This window comes from Haliotis rubra, unplaced genomic scaffold, assembly GCF_003918875.1.
Source record: "Haliotis rubra isolate DU_JTF1 unplaced genomic scaffold, ASM391887v1 Scf71, whole genome shotgun sequence".
Lineage (NCBI taxonomy): Eukaryota > Metazoa > Mollusca > Gastropoda > Lepetellida > Haliotidae > Haliotis > Haliotis rubra.
In genome coordinates, this window is record NW_025767424.1 from 2,119,862 (window position 1) to 2,147,324 (window position 27,463).

Consider the following 27,463-nt stretch of genomic DNA (forward strand, 5'->3'; position numbering starts at 1 on the left):
GATTGGCTATTGTCACATCTAGATACTCCTGGATTGGCTGTTGTCACATCAAGATGTTCCTGGATTGGCAGTTGTCACATCTAGATGTTCCTGGATTGGCTATTGTCACATCTAGATGTTCCTGGATTGACTATTGTCACATTTAGATGTTCCTGGATTGACTATTGTCACATTTGGATGTTTCATGTTCTGCTTTGGACAAGCTGAGAGGTTGTTCATGACCTGGGTCATTCATTTTGACTTATCACAAAAGTAGGTGGTCTAACTTATGGTTTATTGTTGTTGGGTCTACACTGTTCATCTTACTATGGATCAGCTGTGGATCAGCTGTAACCTTCTATGGTGTTTGTCTTGATGCAGGCTGGTCTTCCAGCACCAGCTGAGTCCCCTGCAGCTTCTCCACCACCATGTCATCCATCTGGCGACTCATCTCCGGGGTCAGATGGCTGGTCCAGTCTCCAACAATACCTGCTCAACACAGGCAATATATACATCCTTGGTCAACACAGGTAATATGTCAATATACTATCTGATCAACAGATGTAATAAGTAGTGAATATACTATATGGTCAACACAGGTCATAAGTTATATACTATCTGTCAACACAGGTAATAAGTCAATATACTATATGGTCAACACAGGTCATAAGTCAATATACTATCTGTCAACACAGGTAATAAGTCAATATACTATATGGTCAACACAGGTCATAAGTCAATATACTATCTGTCAACACAGGTAATAAGTCAATATACTATCTGTCAACACAGGTAATAAGTCAATACACTATCTGGTCAACACAGGTAATATGTCAATGTACTATCTGGTTAACACAGGCAATAAGTCAATATACTATCTGGTCACCAACACAGGTAATATGTCAGTATACTATCTGGTCAACATGCAATATGTCAACATTCCACCTGGTAAACACAGGATTAGAATGAATAATTGATTGTCAATTGCTTTTCAAACAGATAATCAATTAATTTTCACAAATTCCCTACAGTGGTAGCAGTGCAGTGGACAACAATGATCTCTTTAGCAGACAAGGAAGGAAGATTTATCTCCACTTGGAAAGAAAGGATTATATGTTTGCTTCCAAGAGAAATCATATTTCAAGTTCCTTTTTCTTGACGTAATCATGGAAACTAGAATAAGCATTTTCAAGTTATAGGACGATATATATTTTGTACAAATAACTTAATCATATAGTGTCTAAACAGACTGCTTGTGTGAACTTAATTATGATCCTCACATACCAACTGCCTGATACTAGTATAAAAAAAAATATGCATGAGGAAATTACAACCAAAATTTAAAGGAGAAAAGTTTAGGACAAAGGTCAATAAATACATGGCCATTGTCTGCTCACCTTTCCTAAGGAACTGGTTCTCGTGGCCCTCCCTGACAGCCCAGCCCGCCCACCAGCTGTAGTTGACACTTGGGTTCACCTTCATGCTGGCGAACGTCACATGTCTGGCCAGTGTCTCCACCTGTTGGTCACTCAGAGACTTTTCCAGGAAGTTGGCCACTGTGCGAATACAGCCTCTGATATCCTGAAGTTGTTAGTAAGTAAAAATGATTTACACAATACTTTCTAAAAATATTTTGGTATACTATTTAGGGATGTGTCAACACTGCAACAATGTTGGTGGCCCGAGGACTGGGGTTCCACCGGATACCAAGATAGGAAACTGAACCTTGCTTAGCTCTTCACAATACTTTGAGCTCTAACAGGAGGCATATTACTCTTGAAATAGGGTCCTTGAGTCTGGATCTCGTTTTGAGACATGGGTTCTTGAGTCCATTTTTCACTATTCAGTGGCAGTGGGGTAGTCCAGTAGTTAAAGCGTTCGCTCGTCATGCTGAAGGTCACGGTTTGATTCCCTGGGTACAATGTATGAAGCCCATTTCTGGTGTCCCACGCCATCATATTGCTCGATTATTGTTGAAAATGGCATAAAACCCAACTCACTCACTCACTCTATCCACAGAGCCCTATCAGTGGCATCCATGCCTTCTGACAGTGTTGAAGTAGCCTAGTGGCTAAAACCTGGGTTTGATTCTGCATGCGAGTACAATGTGTGAAGCCAATTTCTGGTGTCCTCCGATGAGATACTGCTGGAATATTGATAGAAGCGGCGTAAAACCATACTCATTCACTCACTTACTCATTCTGACAGGGACAGTCATCACTCGACATGACAGGCATGACATGTACAGTCCGTTTGAGACAAAATGGTTCCGATGAATTGCTATCTAACACAAAAACAAATAGACATAAAAGAATCAAACCAACCCGGAGTGCAATAAAAACAACAGACCAACTCTAGAAATAACTGCAGTATTTTTGTCGCAAAAATAAAAAAAGTTGTTTAAGAAACTGTCATCATTGCATACTTGGGTCTCCTGTTGTCAATTTAATCCTTGAAGAAATCATAGACTTTGTTAGTTATAGACTTTACGTCGGAAGCAAATTTCTCACTTTGTCAATCAGCAGTAATCACACGTCTCTGACGTCACTAATGCACGTGCATCTCGCTTTTCGAGCTGTTGCTTTAGTTGCCACTGCGCCCTTGTCACAAACTGGGAAAATGCACAAATAAATGATGACAGTTTCTTAAACAAGTTTTATTTTTGTGACAAAAATCTGCAATTTTTGTCTAGAGTTGGTCTGTTGTTTATATTGCACTCCATGTTGGTTTGATTCTTTTATGTCATTTTGTTTTTGTGTTAGATTGCAATTCATCGGTATCATTTTGTCTCAAACGGACTGTACAATAAACATATAAGCGCAAAGTATATTTGCTCAGTGAGAGCCGTAAACTGACCTTATGCAGATCTTCATAGGTAAGAAACAGGACATTGTCCTTATGTCTCAGGTTCCAGCCCTCCTTCACATGCTTCCACCATGGGCTGTAAGAAACTGACAAACATAGACTGTGTGTTACAACAGACCTCCAGAAAACCTGTGTACTGGCAAACTAGGATAAGTTGAGCACTGACCTGACAACTGACCCGTATTAGCATGTATGAGTGCCGCTTGCCATTGCTAGCGAAGGGGCCCCAGGTTGTCCGTGATCAAGTATAGTGTGACTTGCTACACAGACGGGAGAGTCTTTTGAGCTAGGCGTGTGCAGTTACGTGCGGAATCAATTTCATCATCTTGCAATGCACATGCACTAGCCTACATCTGCTCTACCTTTCACAAACCAAATGGGTTTGCTCACTTCCGTGTACCGCCTACATCTCGTAAACGCGTTCTCTGCTGGTCCAACTTATCCTGTTTGCCAGTAGTTGGGTACAAGATGTGCAACGCATAACCATAACACAATTAATTTAGACTTGGTTGCATACAAACATGCATAAATATTTTCAAATATGCAATTGATTTACACTGTGTGTGATCACGCAAGCATACCTGTCTCTACTAGGGCTGTTCATTGGCAAAAGAACTATACTGAAATATCTTGCAATATGGGTATAAATTTGGAGTGTGTTTTACAGAGATTGACACTCATTGTGCAAACTATCCCAATTTTTACACATGAAAGTAAATATTACAATGTCAAGCTGAAAAGTGGAGACTACAGGCAAAATAATCCATTTTGCAAGTAATAGGACTTGGTTTGATTTGCTCATTGAAAATAGCAACTTCATCTCACAGAGTGATGGAGACCTGGAGTGTATATGAAGGTACTGACAATGTTATATGGTTCACAATGTTGTTGAGCTATGAGTTTTGATGGCTCACTTGTGTCATTGATGAACTGGTCAAAAAACACATTGAAGTCTCCAAAGTAGTTGATAGTAGCAAGAGACTTGGTGAAGTGGTAGTACGACACAACTGTGTCCTTCGGGTTCCGGGCCAGGTAGATCAGCTGTAGTCAGAAAACTGTCATGTTCATTTAAATATGATAAGGCCTGACCAATTTTATTTCTTGTTTTACAGATTTTTGTCCTCAAAAACACTAAAGGCAGGAGGTGAAAAAGATTACAATAAAATCACAAGTCAAAGTAATATTCCTTCTAAATATTAAAAGTATTTTACTTCTGGCAATTTGTGCAGTGTATATGGGGCAAAAAACAATAAAAAAAACATTCTTGTAAGTTTACATTTTTGGCCAAATAAAACCATAAGGATTTTATTTTTTGAGCGGAGAAAATTAATTTTTATCTTTTTGTCTTATTCGTGAAAAAATACAACTGGCGGATCCGTAAAACAAGAAATAAAATTGGTCTGCCCTAATGAAAAGAGTAAAAAAGTTCCGTGGCTCAACTGAGTTTTTCTGGCTTTGCTAAAGTTATTAATTTTTGATAATTTGAATATTTACAACAAGATCACCATTATAACAATATTTACCAGCTCTGAACAGTATATTAACCCTCAGTGGTTATATCATCATGACGATGATGATTTGGAGACTTAACATGCACTTTCCGACATAATGCATATTTCGCACATGGAGCTATATTATGGTAAAACATGCTTTAAATATTCAATTGCATGTCAGTCATTTTGGGTGTGGAGAGAGCTGAAGGATCCACAGCTTCATGTGAACCACTTCTGTGGAAGTAATCAATGGAATAGTGCAAACACAACTGATTATCATACACATAAGATAAAATTAAAACACATCACCTGAAAGTTCATAAAAATCTAAATTTTCTCTCCAACTGATAGATCAAGATCTCACAAATCCTCCATATGAGCTCATGTCTTATAATGTAATATGTGTTCTTTATAGTCAGCAAGTATGGTCTCTCTCACAGTCCCTGAACTGCATTGTTTTCTTTTCAGCCCAGCCCTTTCTGCAATGCTAAAGCTCTAAACTTTTCTCAGGTCCATCTCCCTGGGACTCCTTTTCAACTTAAAGGTATTATTTGTTTCTACAAAAATTATATTTATTCAGTGACTAAGCATTAGTCCAGAGCAAGTGATGCTTCCAGGCAGTTAATCTTATTTCTGTACATCTCAAAACTGAATATTTGTTTGTTGTTTAATGCCAAACTCAAACTTTGTGGATCAGGTCCGTGTGTCATAAAATTAATTCATCTCTTTAAGTCACTTACAGGGACCCTTAATGACCATATAAAATCACCTTTGGGTTCTTGGAGAGAACTTCTCTTGGTAACAGTGATGGTGGTAAATGTGTTTTAATAAATCTTGGAGATTCCATGCTGGAAATAGCTTTCAATCCCGGGTTGACAAATTCCAGATATGGGAACCTCTCCTCCAAGATCTTACTCCACGCCTTCTCGAAGTCAAGGTCATTAGCAATGAGATAGACAATTTCTTGAAGCCATGTTGTACCTGAAAATCAGAGGATAAATATGTATATACTAATGTACATGTGGGTATTTACTGTTTATATTATAACTAGTATAGTACAAACTATATGCATATATTAAAATTATATAAATTGCCACAAAACAACCATTTTTCATACTACACAAATGTAGATGAATTGATATATTTTACGTTGCCACAGCCATGAATGAGTTTGTGAGTGATTGAGTGAGTGAAAATGTCCGTTTTCAGATAGCAGTATTTACTGTCACTACAGCAAGGTGTTTTGTGTCACACAGACATTGTGAAATACACGGATGATGGCTTGTGTTTATGATAAAGTTGTCTTTAATACATTTGTGACATGTTTCACAATTGTTCATGAGATAAGAATACACAATGCCTTTTTAGAAAGTGGTCAAATGTAACATATGTTATATTTGTGATTACACTTTCTTAGTAAAGTGGAAGCCGCTGGCGAGTTGTCTAGCGCCTGATTTTGTGTTCTGGCGATAAGGTGCCTGACTCTGAGGGTGTGGGTTCGAATCCCGGATGGGACTCAACCTAAAAAAAGTACTAGAATCAGTACTTTACTGAGAAAGTGTAATCCCAAATATAACATATGTTAAACTCATGAGATAATTGAACAACAGATGTTCTTAAGCATCTGAAAACTCATAACACCAAATGAGTTGGTCATAATATTCTCATAGTATAACTTTTGTACAGATGATCACCCCTTAAGTTCTATCAAAGAGTGTTTAGATAATGTATAGATTAAAACATCTGGTTATGTACATAAACACTTCCATGCTGACTGAAACTTTATCATAAAGTTTGTGGTTGTTAAAACATATAAATATCAGAAATAATTCTTGTTAGAAAGAAATGCAAATATTAGTGACTTATTGTGTAACCACTGAGTTAGGAGATTGTTTTCATAAAACAATACTAGTATACATATCACAGAATTAGGGGTACTCCAATACAATGTACTAGAGTTACCGCCCCTTCCCTTTTTACATGCCCTGTTTTGGTTCACTTAATCTGAGTCTCACCTGCTTTAGGAAACGTGACAATCCATACATCATCCTCTCTAACCTGGAACCTGTGCAGCTGATCCAAATTATCCACCATGAAAGCAGGAATGATGTAGCCTCGATACTTATAGGAGATCACCTGCCTACCTGTCACTTGCTGGTTTTTATAGCTTCTGCGCCTCGAGCCTTACGGGTAAACCGTGTATATTGTCTCCATCCTATTGCAGACAACAAACAAGCACCAATACCACAAGAAATAAAAGATGCAATTTGAATTTTACGTTGAAATGGAGTTTGTTGCGAAGAACTGTTAAAATTCCTAAAGGAGACTGTATAAAGTCTAGACCCCTTATGCGAGGGCTGCTTCGACCATTCACGTACATGTGCGATTATGGAGTGCCTTCTTTGGCTGATCAGTGACCATTTACATTGACTGTCTAATATTTTACACACACAGCGACATGTACACGGTGATAATATCCTCATTGTTAGTGCGGTGCCCTGTAAGACCGGCATGTTTCTCGGACGAGCCCTGTCAGTCACAAGCGCAAGTTAACTTCCGCAAAGAATTTGACTTGGCTCCGTCTATATATTTCATATACGCTGAAACCAGCCAAGTCAAGAACTTTCAGCCAGAGTGAGTGAGTATGGTTTTACGCCGCTTTTAGCAATATTCCAGCAATATCACGACAGGGGACACCAGAAATGGGCTTCACACAATGCACCCATGTGGGGAATCGAACCCGGGTCTTCGGCGTGACGAGCGGACGCTTTAACTATACTGGAGGCCCTCTTTCTACCAGAAATGAGTTATGTACAGATTTTGATACTGCTTCGCCGTTTTGATGTTATTTGGAGTGTCCTTTGGAAGAAATCAACAGCCTCGTAGATACATTGATAGGTGTATTTTAAAGTATGAAAAATCACCCCAAGACCAAAACTGTACTCGTGATAATGGTGAAAGATATTGAAGATAGTTAAATATCTTTATAGTTGCATATACATATCCTATTTGACGCCGTTTCACTATTTATGTTCTATATTTTAAGATATCAGTAATTCATTTGTTGATATCACAAATGCGATTAATTTATTATTTAGATAATGATTACAAGTTCGTCTTTTTGGTTGCGATTTCTACGATTGTTTTAAACCGTGAAATTCTTCCCGCTTGTTTTATACCGCTCAATATTGCCGATTCCAGTGGAATCAAAAACTGTAATTAAGTTAATAAACATCTGTCTTTTTCGTTCGGTTTGAATTAATTGGTTATGCCATCCGGCATGGGTTTATCACAGACCCGCGAAGATCCGGGTAACTGAATAATAACTGATCTTCAGAGACCCGGGATATGCTTGTCGTAAGAGGTTGATACATGTCATTTCTCACTGTTGATCACTGGATTGGTCCAGGCTTGACTGACTTATAGTATATACTGAATCGTATCCCACTCATTTGCGTAGATCAACAAATGTTCATGCTTAAATCACTGGATTGGAGTCCAGTGATTCCGGGATTATTTACAGACTTCCTGCCATATAGCATTTTGGGCTATAGCAGGGATAGCAGCAGGGACAATTCTCCCAGGAGACTTCTATATGGTCTCTGATTCTTAATTGCAGGGGAAGGGCAATGCAGTTCAGGGACTGTGAGACAGGCTAACGATACCGAGTTGACTTTATCTGCTGTCTCCCTATACAGACCAGCAATTCCTTTATTGATAAATTCGCATTTTAGAACAAGAACTAGATCTAGTAACCTAATTTTATCATATCCTAAATTTGGCTATTTATGCATTTAATGACGTTAAGATTTTTATTAATGCATCAAATTCGCGATAAGTCCAAAATATTTCACAACATATGACATCCCCAATTCTAAAATCAAAATCAAAACTAAATATATATGTTATGTTTATCTAGGTATACTTTGTCATTTTTCACCATTCTGAAACATGGATTCGAACTAAGTAAACAAAATTCAGTCAGTTGACACATTATCGACAAGTTGACCGGATATTGTTCAGGAGTTATTTCCTTATTGGGGAAATCGTCGTAAACAAAACTAGAGATTTCATTACGTTTCTACATACAATTAGCAATGTAAACCAGGGTAGCTGTGAAAATCCCCACAGGAGAAGGTTTTGGTGTTGGAGTAGAACATCTGGGTGATTTGAAGTAGGTATTATTTTAAGCAACACGAACTCGAAGCTCAATACAAAATTCTTCAATCTGTATACTTGACATTTTTGTCCAGTTTTCGATCAGTGTCAAAACATAAATGTCTTCCGACATAAATGAATAAATCAGTGCTTTGGCCAGAATAACGATTATTCAGAAGGTCTGTTATGAATGTAAGCATTTAATGATTCATAAAACAATAACATATGGGAATTAAATCTTCTCACAAGAATAAGTGTTTGGTTTAGCATGGTTAGCAAGACAAGACTTGTTTGAACAGGAACATAATTGTTTGATCGGCATTCTAGAATTTGGTGAGTCAATAATGAAGCATACAACTTTATGGATGACAACTTTTTGTTTATTGCACAGAGCAACATGTCGGTGTAGATTCTTACACCATTTTCAAGTTACACTTTTAACTTGAAAACAGCGTAAGAATCGGAAGACTTCTATATACCCCTTAAATTTCATTCTTGTAAAATCATATCACCTGAATATATATTCTTCTGTGCAATAAACATACTGAAAGAAATTGTTAACAGGACTGTAATCTAGGGGGATGTTTTCAGTATTTATTCCTATGAAACCAGTGTACCAGAGTTAACTGCAGTATTTCCCTTCCTTTTGGAGCCAATGAATGCAATTTATATAGATATCGTATAGATAATACCTTAACCCACCATATAATGATAAAGCTTGGTTGATCGTGAAGGGAGCATGACATTGGACACAATGGTTTTCTGGTGTATTTCCTTCCTTTTGTTGTGCAATGCTATAGATGCCAGAGAATGATGACTTGGTTGACATGACATTGTGGTACTGTTGTATGGTGCAGAGAACTGTATTTTATTTTCAGAACATTCAGGAAGTTCTCTTCATTTTAAATAAAATGGCAAGCCATGATGGTCTTCCTAGAGAGGGAAAGAAGGAATCCGACAGTCACCATGGTCACAGTCGCAGCAAGAAGAAAACATCACAGCAGCAAAATGTCTACTCTCATCTACCCATGGACAGGAAAGCTAAAAGTATGTTGTAATTATGGTTTTCCCCAAACCCTTTTTTTTCTCAAATCACACCAGGTACGTCATGATACATCCAATCAAGATCACATGTTTTTGTGTAGGTGACTTGTATTTCGCTTATTTAAGGACCATTAAAGATTGAATTAATTATTTGGCTTTAAAGGCACAATTTCACACATTTTCGACAATATTTTGGCCTTTATTGTATGTATATTGGGACATATGCACTCACTTCAGCTTCCTATTGATGCAATAATAGACTGATTATCCCTTACGACTTGCTTGAAATTGATAATTGAAACTTCAAGACAAACGGCTTCCAACCAGAGAACACTTTCCATATATGGAATGTAAAAAATTGCTCTGTACATCAAAAACTGTCGCACGCGGTGTTATCGGTTATTGCCGAACTGTTTTCAATCACAAGTTGTGTGTAGGATATTCATAAAGAGCGTTCCAAGGGACATAACCCAATGGGGTTGTTCAGCCAGTAGAGGGGGCGTGAAAGTCGATTTAATGCAATGTTGCATTAATTCATTCAAACTATTTAGTTTAATATTGTAATCTAAATAAGTAATGTTTTGGAATAAATTATATGGTAATAAATTATATGGTAGTGTGAGGTGACCGGGTGTAAAACAACGCTGGCGTATGTATGTATGTTCAGTGTTGGCACAACCTCTAGTGTACAGTACACAACCCTGTGCACTTAAAAGAACCCACCTGGTGGCCCACATGAATACCTGACATCTAGTTCTTGGGATACAGCAACATGTGTACAAAGTACTGTGACTATGTGTCCGCTGTGAATGGGTATAATGGGAAATTGGTGTGCCTAGTGGCTGCAAGTGGGGAGTTGAGATTGATAATACGACGTTGAGATTGACATCCATGCAGTGATCGAGGGAAAAACAAAGCACCTTTGAGCAGCTGAACGGGACATTGGCGCTATACAAATGTGTGTGTGTGTGCGTGTGTGTGCGTGTGTGCGTGCGTGCGTGTGTGCTTTTTAGCTTCCCTGATGGCTGATAGTATTATTATTATTGACAGAAATGCATCATTTACTTTTAGAGCTGTGTGGTCTTATATAGTGCCTTTAATATTTAAATACAACTAAACTTTACAACCTAGAAACTTTCAAACAGATTCTAATTTTGCCCAAAATACTGATTTTTTCCCCCCATTGTGTCTGCCAAGGACACTTTGTTCAGTGTTCACGAATGGTGTTTCAAAGTAACGGATCATTGGGTCCTCTAAGTTTCAGATGTCTGTCTGACCCATTAAAAATTCACAGGACCCATAGAATAAAAATTGAACACACATTTCAGATTTAACATTTCTTATAATTGGCATTGAAATTATTAACAAACGAAAAAGTTATGAACAGAAAACAGGTGTGACTTTCATCAGACTGTTGGCGAATCTGCCTGATTTGTCTGAGGGTCCGAGGCTATTCATGAACACTGTTTGTTTGGAATCCTTGATAAATCTACACACAAGTATTTCTGACTGACTTTATCCTCACAGTCACTCCCATTCTTGTATGTATTATGCATAAGCAAATACCTTATGTCCTAAATTCCATTCTCACTGCTTTGTATAGTGTAAGGTAAATTTTCCTTGAAAATCCGTACATAACATCTACATATGCAGTTATGCTCATGGTCATTATCATGCTGGGGTGGTGGTTAAACCATTCACTTGTGCAAAAAATTTGGGTTAAAACTTCTTACATGCATACAATGTGTGGAGCCGATTTTTCTGGTGTCCCTCACCGTGATATTGCTGGAATATTGCTAAAAGTGGTGTAAAACTAAACCCACCCACTCACTCACACATTGTCATGCTTATATTGTTATAATCTCTTTTGGACAGGCCCCTTACAATCGTGATAGCCACTGCTAATAGTCAGCGAGTTTAGTTTTATGCCGCTTTTAGCACTATTCCAGCAATATCATGATAGGGGACACCAGAAAATGCGCTTCACACATTGTACCCACCCATGTGGGGAATCGAACCTGGGTCTTCGGGTGACGCTTTAACCACTAGGCTACCCCACCGCCCCGCCATTACTAATACATGTATGAAGGTGATATACATTATTGCAGACAAACTTGACCGCAGTGTGACAGAAGCATCTCGACCCTGTGAGGAGCACTCATTCCTGACTGATGTTGCTGACGTGAGGGAAATGGAGCAGGGCCTGCTGGGATTGCTTGAAGACTTCCATTCAGGCAAACTGCGAGCGTTTGGTGAGATATGCATTAAGCGCAGTGGTCACTGAAAATAAGCCACTGTTTCAGTATTTGTTATGTAGAGTTCGATTGCAAATCCAGACTGTTTTGCTTAGCTTACCCAAATACTCAAGTTTTTGTCAGATGAAATATATTTATTGGATGACTTTTTTGTTCAAGGAATACATGTTTGTGTTGAAACTTTTCTGCCATTTTAGCCTTACTGAACAATGTACTACATAGTTCATCCTGAAATTACTGATCGAAAATGTACTTAGCATAGTGTTTATTACACTTGTATGACCTATTACAGTCATGTCATAAATGTTCCCTGAAAATTTAGATGAGCTTCAGACCTTTTACAAGATGTTTTCTAGGTGATTGTGCAAAGGTGTAAAGAAACATCAGTGATTGATTGGTTAGAGGTTACCATGGTTACAGCTCATTCCATGTAACATGATGTATGTCCATCAAGGTGGGGGTGGAACGTTTGAGAAGATGGACCAGATCCGTGAGCAGCAGGAGAAGTTGGCGCCGACTGCATTTTGAGATGGACATCCAGCAGGACATGCACAGGTCAGTGACATGATGGACGCTACCTGCCTGTGAGCCATGTATCAAACTTTAAAATATAATTCTTGGTGTGGGCAGGTCCAGTCGGGTCCAGTTGGGGGTCAACAGGACATGCACAGGTCAGTGATATGATGGACGTACCTGCCTGTGAGCCATGTATTAAACTTGTAAATATAATTCTTGGTGTGGGCAGGTCCAGTCGGGCACCAGGTTGATAGTTGGTCGTCAACAGGACTTGCACAGGTCAGTGATATGTCGTACCTGCCTGTGAATCATGTGTCAAAACTTGTAGATGTAATGCAGGGTCCAGTTAGGGGTCAACAGGACTTGCACAGGTCAGTGATATGTCGTACCTGCCTCTGAATCATGTGTCAAAACTTGTAGATGTAATGCAGGGTCCAGTTGGGCGTCAACAGGACTTGCACAGGTCAGTGATATGTCGTACCTGCCTGTGAATCATGTATCAAAACTTGTAGATGTAATGCAGGGTCCAGTTGAAACGACATCAACAGGACTTGTATTCAGGTCAGAAATGTACAATTGTTTGCCTGTGGATGTCTTGAAAATTTGTGTTGTAAAGCTTGTTGATTGTTTGGCTTTGCCGTTTTGAATTATAAAAATGTATTGGAAAACATTAAGAATACATCATCACAGCAGCACAACAACAACAACAACAACAACAACAACAACAACAACAACAACAACAACAACAACAACAAAACATTGCTCAAATATAACACAGTTGTGTGCACACTGACACACACTTGATTTACTGTGATATGTTGAGCTGACCAGGCACCCCTCCTCTGGTTGAGCTGACCAGGCTGCTGTGTGGAGTTGACACTTTCACCATAAGCAGGGGTGGATACAGCTGCATCCCTCCTCTGGATCTGCCTATCATAAGTTGTCACTTGTGTGATTTTCTGTGTTTACGATTTCAGACTGAATTCAGATGAAGCGAGGACAACTGCTAATGACAATCTCTCCAAACTCATCGATCAGGTAGATGAAAAGCTACACTTAACCCTTTTAATATCTGATCATTTATTACAGTGGACAAAGGATTTCGATGCGTAATTCCTGAAAATAATGATCCTTCCCTAATGTTCATCATAATTGTGGATGACCATCCTCATGTTTTTTCATGACTTATCCTGAAAAGATAAGATCCGAAAGTACTATCCCACTGGAATGTCCATTTTCTTAATGAGTGAGTGAGTTTAGTTTTACGCCGCACTCAGCAATATTCCAGCTATATGGCGGCGGTCTGTAAACAATCGAGTCTGGATCAGACATTCCAGTGATCAACAGCAGGAGCATCGAACAGCGCAAATGGGAACCGATGACATGTGTCAACCAAGTCAGCGAGCCTGACCACCCGATCCCGTTAGTCACCTCTTACGACAAGTATGAGTTACTGAAGATCAATATTCTAGCCCGGAGCTTCACGGGTCTGTTCTTAATGAGCCTTTCACAAATGTTTGTTATTTTTTTTATGACACTATGCTAGATATTGTCTTATTTTTGGGTGACTACCCCCTTGTTTGAGAAAATGTTCAAGCTGGATTTTCCAGTATACTGATCTGGGTTTGTGTTCCATACTCAATTTTATGCTGTTTTGGTCGAATCAGAAGTTACACGTTGTGTCTGTGGATAGTGTAATGTAATATAATTTGTTCAAGATAAAGATCTACCTTTGTTTTACCCTCATTTGAAGAGGAAGGAGTAAAAGTATACTCTGAAATGTTGTGATTTTAATACTACAGAAGTTGACATCCGTAAATTTTGTTGAAGGAAACAGAATATTCTCCAAAATGTTGAAATTCTTGTAATCCAGAATATGACTTCCAGAAATTGTGATGTTGGAGTAAGAATATACTCTGAAACATCGTGTTCCTCTTATAGTTGACATTTGCCCCTTTATGTCTTTCTCTTCTGAATGTCATTTGACACTATGTCACTCACTCAAAACTTCTTCATGTTTATGGGTTAATGTTGGTAGCCAAGTGGTTGAAGCACTGCTTGCCATGCTGAAGGCCCGGGTTCGATTCTCCACAATGGGGACCATGTCCGTAGCCCATTCTGGTGTCAACATGATATTGCAGTGTATGAAATATGCCCAAACTCCAGCCAGACATCAGGGCTGGTAACTTCAAAATGTTACCAGTCCAAAATGGATTTAACCAGACCAGACACCAAGATATGACTCAGAAGTAGAAAACATCTAAATTATTAACCAGACCATCGGGCTGGCTAGCTGTAAAGCTGGACTGTCCGTCTGAAATCTAACCCGTCTCGGTCGGTCGGACGGGCCTTATTTCATACACTGGATATTGCCAGTATATTGTTTAGAGCGGCGTAAAACCATACTCACTCTTGATGTTTGTTTCAGCTCCATGGGCTCAGCACCTCCATGTATCCTTTGAGAATGTAGATGTCACTTGTTGACACTAATTCAGCACAGTTAGTCTGTGCAGAGTTGCCCCCCTTGTTTCAATAAGGTTTGTCTTGATTTGTTTGCTATTTAACACCACACTCAGCAATATTACAGCTATTTGGTGGCGGTCTGTAAATAACTGTGTCTGGACCAGACAATCCAGTGATCAACAGCATGAGCATCAATCTACACAATATGATGTGATGATATGTGTCAGCCAAGTCAGCTAACCTGACAACCAGATCCTGTTAGTCGCCTCTTACAACAAGCATTCGTTTCTATAGACAAATTCTAACCCAGATCTTCATGGGTAAGATTGGTCGTGATTGGTTAATAACATGTTCTGCTCTGTTTCTGGGTTTCAGACGTGACTGTATGTCACCTTCTTTAAAGGTGCACGTGTGCATGGTGTTCTGGGAGGGGTGATTGGTTGAGAGAAGTTGTTGAATAATGTTTCATAGAACATTTGCAGCTTTGTTTGTACAATTTCCTTAACAACTGCAGTCAAACTCTCCAGACTCATGACACAAATGGTGGGGCAGGAGCAGGAGCAGACGGCAAATTCTGATTGGTCAAGACTGGAAGGAAGGGTGACATATGCTGCTTCTGATTGATCAGAACTTCACTTGGGAGTGAACTATGCTGTTTCTAACTGGTTGACACAAGTCAGCCATGAAGTTATTCCTGGAGTCTTCATAAGGTCATGGTGTTTAAGACATGAATCAGTGATCAATATAAGTTATGTCTTCAAAACTGATTGGTGTAATTAAGATAATGAATTCAAGCATGTGATGAAGTGAGATCTGTTGAAAGTCCTGATTATTGAACCAGTCAGTGTTGACCTAGTCTGTTATTGTTAATTATACATGTTTTATTTATTCAACAATATATTTGGTACCATTTCACTTGTTTTACAACATTGTCTTGAAAATATTGAATATATTTATAAGATTCCAAAATGTCTCTACGATACACATGTTGCTTTAAATCTCTCTGCTTTTTAACAACTGCATAATGAATGGTGTATATATTTCAGAAGGGGAGATAAGCAAACGACACTAGTCACGTTAACAGCAAGAAGCACTGTTCCACAATATTTGTGTAGTAGATCTGTGCAATGCATTCTTGAAAGTTACAGAACTGTTATTCCATCATTTTCAATTATCCAGTGTCTCCATTCTTTTACAAAGATACATTGAACTCGTTCATCATTCTGGCTTTGTTTCAGAAGCTGTGCAGGTATCTGTGTCTCTGCTGTTTGTTATTCTGAGACATGAGAGTAGGACCTCTATTGTTAGCATTGTGTCATACCAATGGAGCTGAGATGTCACGAGTGTAATGTTTTGGGGTTCTTCATACACTTGCAAACTCTGGTTCTTCATGAAAGACAACCAGGCCGATTAAACGCATGTGTATTTTAATGGCGACTCATGATAGACGACCAGTAATCTATACAAGTGGAATGTTCCAACGGTGCCGTAGTCATCATATAGTTGGTAGTTTGACATACCGCAATATACAACAACAAGCAAGTGGTATTAATTCGAAAAGAAAGGAGGTATGTTACGCTGGATAATCGAGGGTGATATGTTGTTGGCTGTAGCCATACTTAATCTAAATACTTACTGTAACGGATCCATACTGTAACGGATCCAAAGCAATAACTGTCATTAGCTCAATCACTCAGTGATCTTATCAACTTTAATAATGACATTGTTAGTTTATTTCAATGTCAAGTTCTTAGGGAGAATTATTACCTGTTGAAACTAAATATTTCTTGTATTTTTATGATTTGTTAACATTTAAAGTATTCCAAACAAATAAAATCCAATTCCAGTCTGTGAGATGATTATGTGACAAAGTCAACATTAATCCATGCACGTTTTCTATTGTCATAATGATCTTAATATGGTGGTGACTGCATGCTGATTGAAGTGCCATGTTGCCACAGAGTTCTATATTTTACCAATATTTATCACACTGGTGCCAACTGTTGAAGGTTTCACATTTTTCACACATATTAATGAGAGATATAATACTATATGACATATGATAATTCATGTAATATCCTCTTGTGGGTTTTTGCACTCCTAAAAACATTTGTTGTTTTCTCGATTATTGCTTGAACGATTGTAAAACAGGTCACCATATTAACCACAAATCTATGTTAAACAAGACATCATCTGGATATTTACAATGACTGTGTGATACAACCTGCCTCGTTATATAAGAGTAAACACTGCCGTCCCAAAATGCATCATGTCCTTAGATATATAATTTGACGATGCGTCCCAAATAACTAAAGATTGAGAGCATAGGTGAAGAATAACAACCATCATATATACAGAGGTTCATCACCCATGTATGTATTCCCATGGCCTGCATGAATAAGGCTTTGACTGTTTTATACATGCACATATACAGTGGATAATTGAAATAGTTGTAAATAGCCATCCAAATTCAGAATGTTAGAGTATTGGATGTGTTTGTTGCTTGTATTTGGAACTTTGAATTTCAGTAAATACTTATGAAATTACTTTTAAGAATGAATGGTCTGACCAAAGTTTGTTATTTTCCTGACAAAATATTTTTAACACTGTTAATCCACAGAGGAGATGAGGTGTAGAAAATCAACCTTTTCCAGTGTACAAGTTTATTTACAGGGACATAGCTGGACCTGCTCCAGTCTATACAGCAGTACAGTAACAAGTCCTAAAAGAAATCAACAATTTCCAAATTGAAGTTGAAATGCACTTGGATTTGTCAACGTGATTATTGTGTTTCAGTCATATCAGGACCAATGAAAAAACAGAGGCTTTAATGTAGGATTTAATATTATGGTATGGAATGGACAAAGCACAATGTTGAATGCCACTAAAATTAGAATAGCCTTGTGAAAACAATATTAAATATTTTCACTATTCATATGTTAGCTAATGTAAACATATCAGGTTATTGCGACATATCACATGAACAACATTCAGATGTAATATAAATTCTTACATAAAATCAGGTTATTATTTAATTGCTCCAAATGTTGTCCTTTATTGTCAAAGTAAGGGAGACAACTATGTTGTTACAACCGTTTTCCATATTCCAGCCATTTTTCCATGATAATGCAATTGTATTTCTTTGTGCTAAGAACAGATAAGTATTTCATTGAATACTGCCACAGAATTTGCAATAGTATGATATGTTGTTTCCGTTTCTACATTCAAACTTAGAATAATACTGATGTCCTGTTTAGTACTGTAATATTGTTCCGTTTTGTGATAATTAATTAGTAATCAAAATTAACGTTCTTTGACTTTTCTTCCAGTTCATGGAAATGTGTGGAGATTAATGTGATGATGTTTACATTGAATGATATTTCTAGAAATGTAATCAAATACTATTTGCTTACATTGTGTTTAAATCAACAAGAGCTGTACCTTGATCTTAGTCATGTGTGATATATTACGTCTTATATTTGCTTGAACATGGGAGGAAGAATACACCTCATTGACTGTTGCTGTTACTAGTGTTACTAGGAAGGTTGCATTCAAAATAGTAACTCAGTATGGAAACTTATGAAGCAATTCCAAATAAAACTTATTTTTAAAAACAAACCAGTTATTCGAAATATGTCAAAAATTTGCCTTAAATCAAGATAATTTAACAAAGTCCCTTTAAAAAAATACTGATATAATTTTAAGGTAATTTTAAGGAGATATTGCTGATTGCATATCTCCAGTTTTAAATTTTCGACTGGATATTCTAAATGCAACCTTGTGTGATAGTCTATTTTCTTACATATCAGTGTACATGTATATGAAATACAAACTTATTTGTAAATACATTACAGCTGTGATAGGTCCTGGTCCCTGGGCATTGCTCCACAAACCGATCGTAACGCTTACAGGATTGTAACTTCTAGACTTTATCACAGGCTTGTCATCATCATAGTGCTAAGATTGGTTTGTGGAATGGGGTCGTGTTCCTCAAAGAAATCTTAGTGCTAGTATTCACTGTTAGTAATGAGTGATGGCAGGTTACTGTCTGGTTGTAACAATACTTTAGCAATATCAAATCATGTCCGCTTCATTTCACAGTTTTGGGGGAAAGAATAATAGTCCCCAACTAACTATACTTATAAGAGATTACCAAACGGGTCGGTTCGGTAGGCTAAGTGATTTGGTCAATTGTATGCCATCTATCCATGTGGATAGATGTCCTCGTTGTCAATCACTGGATTGTCTGGTCCTGACTTGACTATTTACAGATGACTGTGATACAGCTGAGCAGTTGTAAATAACATGAACTAGAAAGAAAGAAAAAAGAGTGTTGGAGGTAGACCGTGTCCCAGACAAGGTTGCTGGGGTAGCCTGGTCGTTAAAGCCTTGGCTCGTCACGTGGAAGGCCCCGGTTTTGATTCCCCACATGGGTACAATATGTGAAGCCCATTTCTTGTGTTCCCCATCATGATATTGCTGGAATATTGCTAAAAGCAGCTTAAAACTAAACTCACTCACTCCTGGGACTAAAATGAAACCCAGGTTGTATGGGTTATCCCATTTGATAGATCCAAGTCTCATCAGCTTGCTCAATAACCATGGCGATTTGACCGATTGCATGTCATTGATTGGTCATGCTTTCGGTCACTAGTTTGATTCAATTATATCCAGGGTCCCGATCCACAAAGTGTTCATAAGGTTACGATCTGTTGTACCTCTATAATTTATCATAGGCTTACTGTACAATCTGTGAAGCCCATTTCTGGTGTCCCCCACCTTGATATTGCTGGAAGATTGCTAAAAGCGTCGTAAAACCCAACTCACTCACTCACTATCATAGGCTTACGAATGTCATAGCGCTACAAATACTGTGAGGATCGCGACCCAGGCAGACCCTCTGACATTTCTGCTTGAATAGTGATGACACTTATAAAGGCCAGGGTCCCGATCCACAATGTGTTTCTAGCGCTACTCCATTCATAAGCCTATGGTAAAGTGTAGGGTTACGACAGGTCATAATGTTAGAATGCTCTGTGGATCGGGACCCAGGTTTGTTTGGTGATCACAGGCTTGGTATACACAGAGAGATTTCACATGATTATATTTTTTTAGAAGGGGAGACATTCTAGGATACATTCTTTATCTTACCTCTGATGTGACCCCAATACAGAGGAATGTTTTAGTGCTAAGATTGGTTTTTAAAATTTTAATACACTGAACTGAAACATGTACCAATGCTAAGATGGTTCCATACACTGACATGTCCAATGTCCCTGTACTAAAATGTCTTTGTGAGTTGGTCAGATGAACATCAGTTGCTCATTGTCAGCCTTGGCTCTGTCACAGGCATATAGAAGTCTCAGCAATAATGTCAATCAGATAGTCCTCAATGGTTGAAATAGTGCCAAGACAATGTTTGTGTTTTATCAATGGTTAAGGGGATATCAGATGAGTTACTGACATGGCTTGAGGTGACAGGGCCCAACAGAATATGATACAATCCCCAGAGGATCAGATGTGACTCCTTAAGGATCTAAATCAGTCCCTACTTAACACAGGTGCCAGTTGACAGCTCTGTCTGTGATTCCTAGTAACCATGGTAACAAATCAAATATGAAATCGTATTAAAATATTTTAATCAGAGTGAGTGAACGTATTGTAACCACCAGTGTACGAAAACATGTGCGATTCTGATCTTTATGATATATTCATACTGTGGATTGTCTTCAGATATCGGTATTGGTCCTGGGGGAGGAAGGCAATATTGATGAGTCCCAGGGACTATTTTGCACTAATTTTGAAGGTTATATGTATATTTAATGCATGATTTAACATCCAGTAACATCTGGATGCATTAGATGTTTTACACCTGACTTTTATTTGGGTTATTATAACAACCACCACCACCTTTGCACACTGTACTTATGTACTACCACTGCTTTTATCTGTGTATTGAAGCTATTTTGTTCAGTCTCATGTGTAATCCTTTCAGAAGGGTTCTACTTGTACCACAACATTTATTTGCCATAACAGCCACAACTGATGTAGTTTAAGTGCTTCTGTTTAACATTTGCATTGTGGTTTAAAGGGTGTCATTATTCAAGATATACTTCAACTTGAAAAATTGAATCATCCATTCAATTGTCCTTACCATATGTGGACTCTCTTGCGGAAATATTGTTGATGTGAAAAAGGTTGGTTCAGGATATATTCATGTATTAACAATGTGTGAAGCCCATTTCGGGTTTCCTCTGACGTGATATTGCTGGATTAATGCTAAAAGCAGCGTAAAACCATATTCACTCACACACTACAAATTGGTTTCAGTTCTGTGTTGTTTGTGGAGGCCAATCATTAAATGTGACGTCACAGCATTAAATGATGACATGTTTGGGAATGAGATATTTTGATCATGAAGACATTTTGGTTGTGATACATAACAGTGATCGTTGGCCAAGTGGTCTAAGGTACAACTTGTTAAATGGAGTTGCATCCCTTATCTGTGACAGGATCTTCATAAATGAGTTTGAATCCCAACTGAACATTCAACATCATATGTGCCTTTCTGGCTTTCAACATAGAGGTATAAATGTGCCGGGAAGTGGATTGTGACAACCATAATTAGTCAAACTGTGTCAATCTTCTCTTGTCTCAAAGTAAAGGCTTGGTCACTGACTTGGTCTTCAATTTGTGGTTTTGTCGAATGAAAGTATTTAGGAAGGCTGGTTCCAATTCATCACTGCAGTGTTTGACTGTATCTTGTAACATCAAATCAAAGCAACCTCATTCAACATTTTCTGCATCAGAACTTTAAGAAACTTGTTTTCAAAGCATGTCCCTTGTCAACCCATTGACTTTTCGCTTCTACTACAAAAATGTTGAAAAAAGATGTCTGGAAACAGGGCTTTAAAAAAACTGATCAATTATACTCTGATTGGATTTTAGCACAAGATAACAGGGCTTGTAATGCAAAAAGCGTTGGGCATCAAGGTTTCAATCACCAATAAGCCCATTTCTGGTGTTCCCCGCTGATGTTGGGAATATTGCTAAAAGCGTAAAACCAAACTCAGTCAGTTAGTCAGATAACAAGAACTGTCCTTCTATATAGTGCTTAGACCCTGTCAGTGACAGTATTTTACTGAAGCACTTTAGGGTCATTTCTTAAATGTTTTTGATTGAAATTTCAAGATACTACATTGAAATTTCAAAATACAAATGCTAATGCTATATTAAAATGTCAAGAAAATGATCTTGAAATTTAGAAAAAATGATCTTGAAATTTCAAGATATGAAGTTGAAATTTCAAAATAATATGTTGAAATTTTATGTTACTATCCTGAAATGTCAATACAAAAATAAAGAAACAAATGGCCCTAAAAGGCTTCCATGGTATATACCTTGATCCCATGTTCTTTGCTTTACAAGCTCCCGTGTCTATAACCACAGATGGAATCAGATTTCTTCATTGCTTTAGGTTTACTTTCCAGTTGTATAAAATCTTGTAAAAAGTTTAACATGCTTCTATCTTCCGGCTATAACACTTTCCTCAGTACTTGGCTTATATCATTGCAGTAATAACTACAACTTTCATACCATGTATCAGATTGTAAACCATTGCTATGGCGCCATTTATATAATTTACAGGAAGGATGGTGAGGTTTTGACAAATGTTTTTCAAGGTCAGTTCAAGGTCTTATCCCCAAGACATGTTAGAAGGCGAGGTGTTTTTTCTTGATTATATTCCATTGGATTTTGTTGGCACTTTTCTGGATACTCTCCACATGTTTTGTTATAATTTTTGCTTATATATGAACTCAGTGTACCGTTGATGTTTCTTTGATATGTCCTTTATGTTTTCGGTAACACTGGGCATTTGCAGTTTTGATATAATTTTGTCTTAAGAATGTGTTCCAGTCTGTTTTTATTGATCACATGATTATTGAGATGTGGTGTGTCTTCAATTTTATTATTATGTTATTTTGCATGATTTTGGTTACTGATTTAACCATGTATGTTTTGTGTATATGGAATGTTGTGAGTCCAGCCTGAATATTGAATGTGAAGTTAGAAGGCAGTGGATGACAATATTGGTAATTATTACACCTGGCTAATTTTACAATAAATGCTTCACAACTATTCATAATGATAATGATCTCAAATACATACCGGTAACTATGCTTCATATGCTATGATAAGGAGGCATTTGTTACGTAGCACCAGCATAGGACATATTAATGATCTAACAGAACTGCTCCAGACCGCTACAGAACTAACAGCTTTCTTAGTTAGACACACAATTTTGTACAAGTGTTAAACAGAATATTAACATCTGCTTTGCTTTCTAGTGTAAATACTAGTATTTCAGTATTTCATACTACAAATTTTCAGTTTCAGTCTCTAGATGATGATGATGATGATGATGATGATAGTTTTAATATTGAAACATCAACCTGATCAGTTTTAACTTTAAAGCAATTTGACACATGCAACTCTGCACAATGGGCTGTCTTTTACACAAACTCCAACAAGACCAAAAAGTATCGCTGGACAAACATTGAACTCTTTTGGACTAGAGTTTGCATACTAATTTAGTTTGTATGACTGTTTCAAAACGTTTGGTTAGCACTGTTTGTACATCTCTCAGACTGGTTGTGTTGTAAGTGATATATGTGAGATGAACAGACTCATTGTTTGATCAGCATTCTAGAAGCTGGTGAGTCAAAATAAAATATACAACTCTAAGAATGACAACTTCTCACCATTTGGTTGTAGTCGCTTTTAGCTTGATAACGGTGTAAAGCTTGATAACGGTGTAAAGCTTGATAACGGTGTAAAGCTTGATAACGGTGTAAAGCTTGATAACGGTGTAAAGCTTGATAAGGGTGTAAAGCTTGATAATGGTGTAAAGCTTGATAACGGTGTAAAGCTTGATAACGGTGTAAAGCTTGATAACAGTGTAAAGCTTGATAACGGTGTAAAGCTTGATAACGGTGTAAAGCTTGATAATGGTGTAAAGCTTGATAACGGTGTAAAGCCAGATAACGGTGTAAAGCCAGATAACGTGTGTAAAGCTTGATAACGGTGTAAAGCTTGATAACGGTGTAAAGCTTGATAACGGTGTAAAGCTTGATAACGGTGTAAAGCTTGATAACAAGCTTGATAACGGTGTAAAGCTTGATAACAGTGTAAAGCTTGATAACGGTGTAAAGCTTGATAACGGTGTAAAGCTTGATAATAGCGGTAAAGCGATAACGTGTAAAGCTTGATAATGGTGTAAAGCTTGATAATGGTCGTAAAGCTTGATAACGCTGTAAAGCTTGATAATGGTGTAAAGCTTGATAACGGTGTAAAGCCAGATAACGGTGTAAAGCCTGATAACGGTGTAAAGCCTGATAACGGTGTAAAGCTTGATAACGGTGTAAAGCTTGATAACGGTGTAAAGCTTGATAACGGTGTAAAGCTTGATAATGGTGTAAAGCTTGATAACGGTGTAAAGCCAGATAACGGTGTAAAGCCTGATAACGGTGTAAAGCTTGATAACGGTGTAAAGCTTGATAACGGTGTAAAGCTTGATAACAAGCTTGATAACGGTGTAAAGCTTGATAACGGTGTAAAGCTTGATAATGGTGTAAAGCTTGATAACGGTGTAAAGCTTGATAACGGTGTAAAGCTTGATAACGGTGTAAAACTTGATAACGGTGTAAAGCTTGATAACGGTGTAAAGCTTGATAACGGTGTAAAGCTTGATAACGGTGTAAAGCTTGATAACGGTGTAAAGCTTGATAATGGTGTAAAGCCTGATAACGGTGTAAAGCTTGATAATGGTGTAAAGCTTGATAACGGTGTAAAGCCTGATAACGGTGTAAAGCTTGATAACGGTGAAAACTTGATAACGGTGTAAAGCCTGATAACGGTGTAAAAGCCTGATAACGCTGTAAAGCGATAACGGCTGTAAAGCTTGATAACGGTGTAAAGCCAGATAACGGTGTAAAGCTTGATAACGGTGTAAAGCTTGATAACGGTGTAAAGCTTGATAACGGTGTACATCAAAACGTCGCCCTATGCAATAAACAAGAAGTTGTCATCCTTAAAGTTGTATGTTTCATTTATGAACATTATTCATTACTCAGGTTTATATTACAGATAATGACAAATGAATGTCACTGACGGATCTGTTTTCTGCCTACTAGTTTAAACATCCAAGTACATAGCTTTGAAGTTCTCATGTGGATGGGTGCTGGTTTTTCATATCGGACTGCATATTCTAAGAAAGGCATGCTCTCATGAGGAAATATTCCTTATGTAATGGTGACTGCAGTTTAATAACATTAGTTTTGGTAGTAGCTTAGTGCTGGTTCCATGGATCATATGTTGCTTACTTTTGGATAATGGGAAGTGAGAAATGGTCATTATGAATGAGATGCACACAAATGATCTCATAATGCCTGATGTGCTGACTCCATTCAATAAGACACAAAAATAGGCGTCAATCCAAACTCAAGAGCAACTATTCATGCTCAGATATGACAGCTGTAGGAAGGTAACCTTATGAAATTAGAGTTGATGATTTGGTCACTGATGACACGTTTCTGTCCATTCCAGCGTTTTGTGAAGCTATATGTCATTGAGTCGTCCTGTTGTTTTCCCTCACAGCTGGTGTGGTTTACATTTGGCTTCTCAAAACAAAATGAAGGGTTTCTGTTTACCATTTTTTGTTCCCAAGAACCACATGATATCAAATAATTTATCACATTTGTGCATTTTAGGAGAGTCCATGTAGTCATCCAGCCCTTTGATATCTTAGACTTACTTATTAACATGTTCTTGAGTATGAAAAGACACTGCCTGGAATTTGTTCCTAAATTTGTTTGTTAGAGTAAGGATCTGCATATATCATGAAGTGGTGGCATTAGTAAGGAGGGAGTTCTGAAAGTCTTGGTATATCTACTGTATTTAGATGACGCCTAAAAAAATGTTTTGGTTCCGATTTCCCGACTGACGATTGAATTCTAGTGCCGATCCTATTTATTTTAGAGGTATGAATAAAATCAGCTTTCAGATGCCATCGTTTTTCCGGCAGCTATTGACATCGGACATCCTGATAGAGAAAGTCAACATGATGTCCGCAAGTGTGCAATCTGAATTTTCTTGCATAAACAATCTATTACTCATTGATAAATGTGCTATTAGTTCGTACTTCAGAAAAAATGCCACCCCCAAAAAACACCCCCAACACCACCACCCAAAAATAGATAAAATAAAATAAAATAAAAATAATAATAATAATAATAATAAAAAAAATAAAAATATCCTACCTATCCTAAATTTTAATGGGGTGTAATCGGAACCACAACGGTTTTATTATTGGCCTGAAGGTAGGTGATAGTTGACTCACAACAACTTGCAATTAAAATTAATTTAACAGAAGTTCTATTTCCTGTGGGTATTTTTATGATGTGTAATTACAATGCTACACTACTGTATCGAATGTATGTTATCAAAACGACCTTTGATAACTGTTTTATAAATAAAGTTAATAACATTTTTGTTGTTTAGTGTTAATAAGTAAATTAGTTTGTTTTGTGTAAGAGCTATGGTCGTGTGACATTGTAAACATGTATGTTGTATTGGCATTTATTCCTGTATTGCACACATTCCACCTTCTCATATCTGTTAATATTAATTAAAATTGTGTTTTCACAGGCATTCTGGTGTTTGTTTGCTGTAATGTATTTGTTGTCATACCCAACAATGTTCCACACAATTCACAGCAACCCATGCTTGTCGTAAGAGGAGATTAACGGATTGGGTTGGTCAGGCTCACTGACTTGGTTGACACCATCATCGGTTCCCAATTGCGCAGATCGATGCTCCTCCTGTTGATCACTGGATTGTCTGGTCCAGACTCGATTATTTACAGACCGCCGCCATATAGCTGGAATATTGCTGAGTGCGGTATAAAACTAAACTCATTCACTCACTCACTCCACACAATACAGTCACTGTAATCCTGAGCATTGATCTGTGCAGTTAGGATACGATGACATGTGTCAACCAAATCAGTGTGTTTGACTGCTCGATCCCTCGCTGGTGCCAACGATCAATTCTGTCCCAGATCTTCATGGGTTCTGGTGTTTGTGCTATTTGTATAACCACTTTGAGAATTCAGAAGAAGAACACAATTCTGACACACACACACACAAAGAAACGTTTCATCGTGACCAGGGGTGGTGGGGTAGCCTAGTGGTTAAAGCGTTCGCTCGTCACGCCGAAGACCCGGGTTCGAATCCCCACATGGGTACATTGTGTGAAGCTCATTTCTGGTGTCCCCCGCCGTGATATTGCTGGAATATTGCTAAAAGCGGCGTAAAACCAAACTCACTCACTCACTCGTCATGACCAACTAAGCCAGCATTGCTTGATTGGCTGGGCCAGTTTTAATTAGTTTCAGGCTAGGGATATCACTGAATTCAGGAACATAACTGAGTGCTGTATGAAACATCACTCACTCTCATTTTGCCGAAAATGGTTTGGGAAATCATGACTTATCGTAATTTTAGGGGCTTCATAAATATAAAAATACCTGATGCATTGAGCATTGCTCCTTAAAAAGCTATTACTCGTCATCTTGTGTTGCCCTTGTGTTACTACCCACATCATGTATTGTTACTAAAACAAACGATAGTT

General features: G+C 37.8%; 2 protein-coding genes across 3 annotated transcripts; one reads left to right on the forward strand and one right to left on the reverse strand.

Moving 5' to 3' along the window:
• Positions 1–260: 260 nt before the first annotated feature.
• Positions 261–6,806, reverse strand: LOC124259079 (sulfotransferase 1C2A-like). 2 transcript variants are annotated; one of them, XM_046693169.1, is made up of 7 exons: positions 6,716–6,806; positions 6,353–6,552; positions 5,107–5,318; positions 3,759–3,885; positions 2,836–2,930; positions 1,377–1,560; positions 261–468 (listed from the first exon to the last, which is right to left on the reverse strand). In XM_046693169.1, exons 2-7 carry the CDS (start codon positions 6,429–6,431, stop codon positions 338–340), a joined length of 828 nt encoding a protein of 275 aa, XP_046549125.1. In that variant the 5' UTR covers positions 6,432–6,552; positions 6,716–6,806; the 3' UTR covers positions 261–337. The 2 variants fall into 2 exon arrangements, with proteins under 2 accessions (XP_046549125.1, XP_046549124.1); XM_046693168.1 differs by lacking the exon at positions 6,716–6,806 and having other exon boundaries at positions 6,353–6,628.
• Positions 6,807–8,383: 1,577 nt separating this feature from the next.
• Positions 8,384–21,656, forward strand: LOC124259080 (coiled-coil domain-containing protein 28B-like). The gene is given in 8 exon segments (XM_046693170.1): positions 8,384–8,511; positions 9,374–9,542; positions 11,648–11,791; positions 12,249–12,307; positions 12,309–12,349; positions 13,288–13,348; positions 14,739–14,761; positions 15,288–21,656. Coding segments are annotated over 7 exon segments (528 nt in total). The 5' UTR covers positions 8,384–8,511; positions 9,374–9,406; the 3' UTR covers positions 15,352–21,656.
• Positions 21,657–27,463: the final 5,807 nt, after the last annotated feature.

What these genes read in the sequence shown, in the direction of transcription:
- LOC124259079 (XM_046693169.1), bottom strand. Translation starts at nt 6,431, where the DNA reads ATGGTGGATAATTTGGATCAGCTGCACAGGTTCCAGGTTAGAGAGGAT. An exon ending in TGTCACGTTTCCTAAAGCAG is followed by an intron (nt 5,319 to 6,352) that starts GTGAGACTCAGA and finishes TCTGATTTTCAG; the next exon opens with GTACAACATGGCTTCAAGAA. An exon ending in TTCTCTCCAAGAACCCAAAG is followed by an intron (nt 3,886 to 5,106) that starts GTGATTTTATAT and finishes TTCTGACTACAG; the next exon opens with CTGATCTACCTGGCCCGGAA.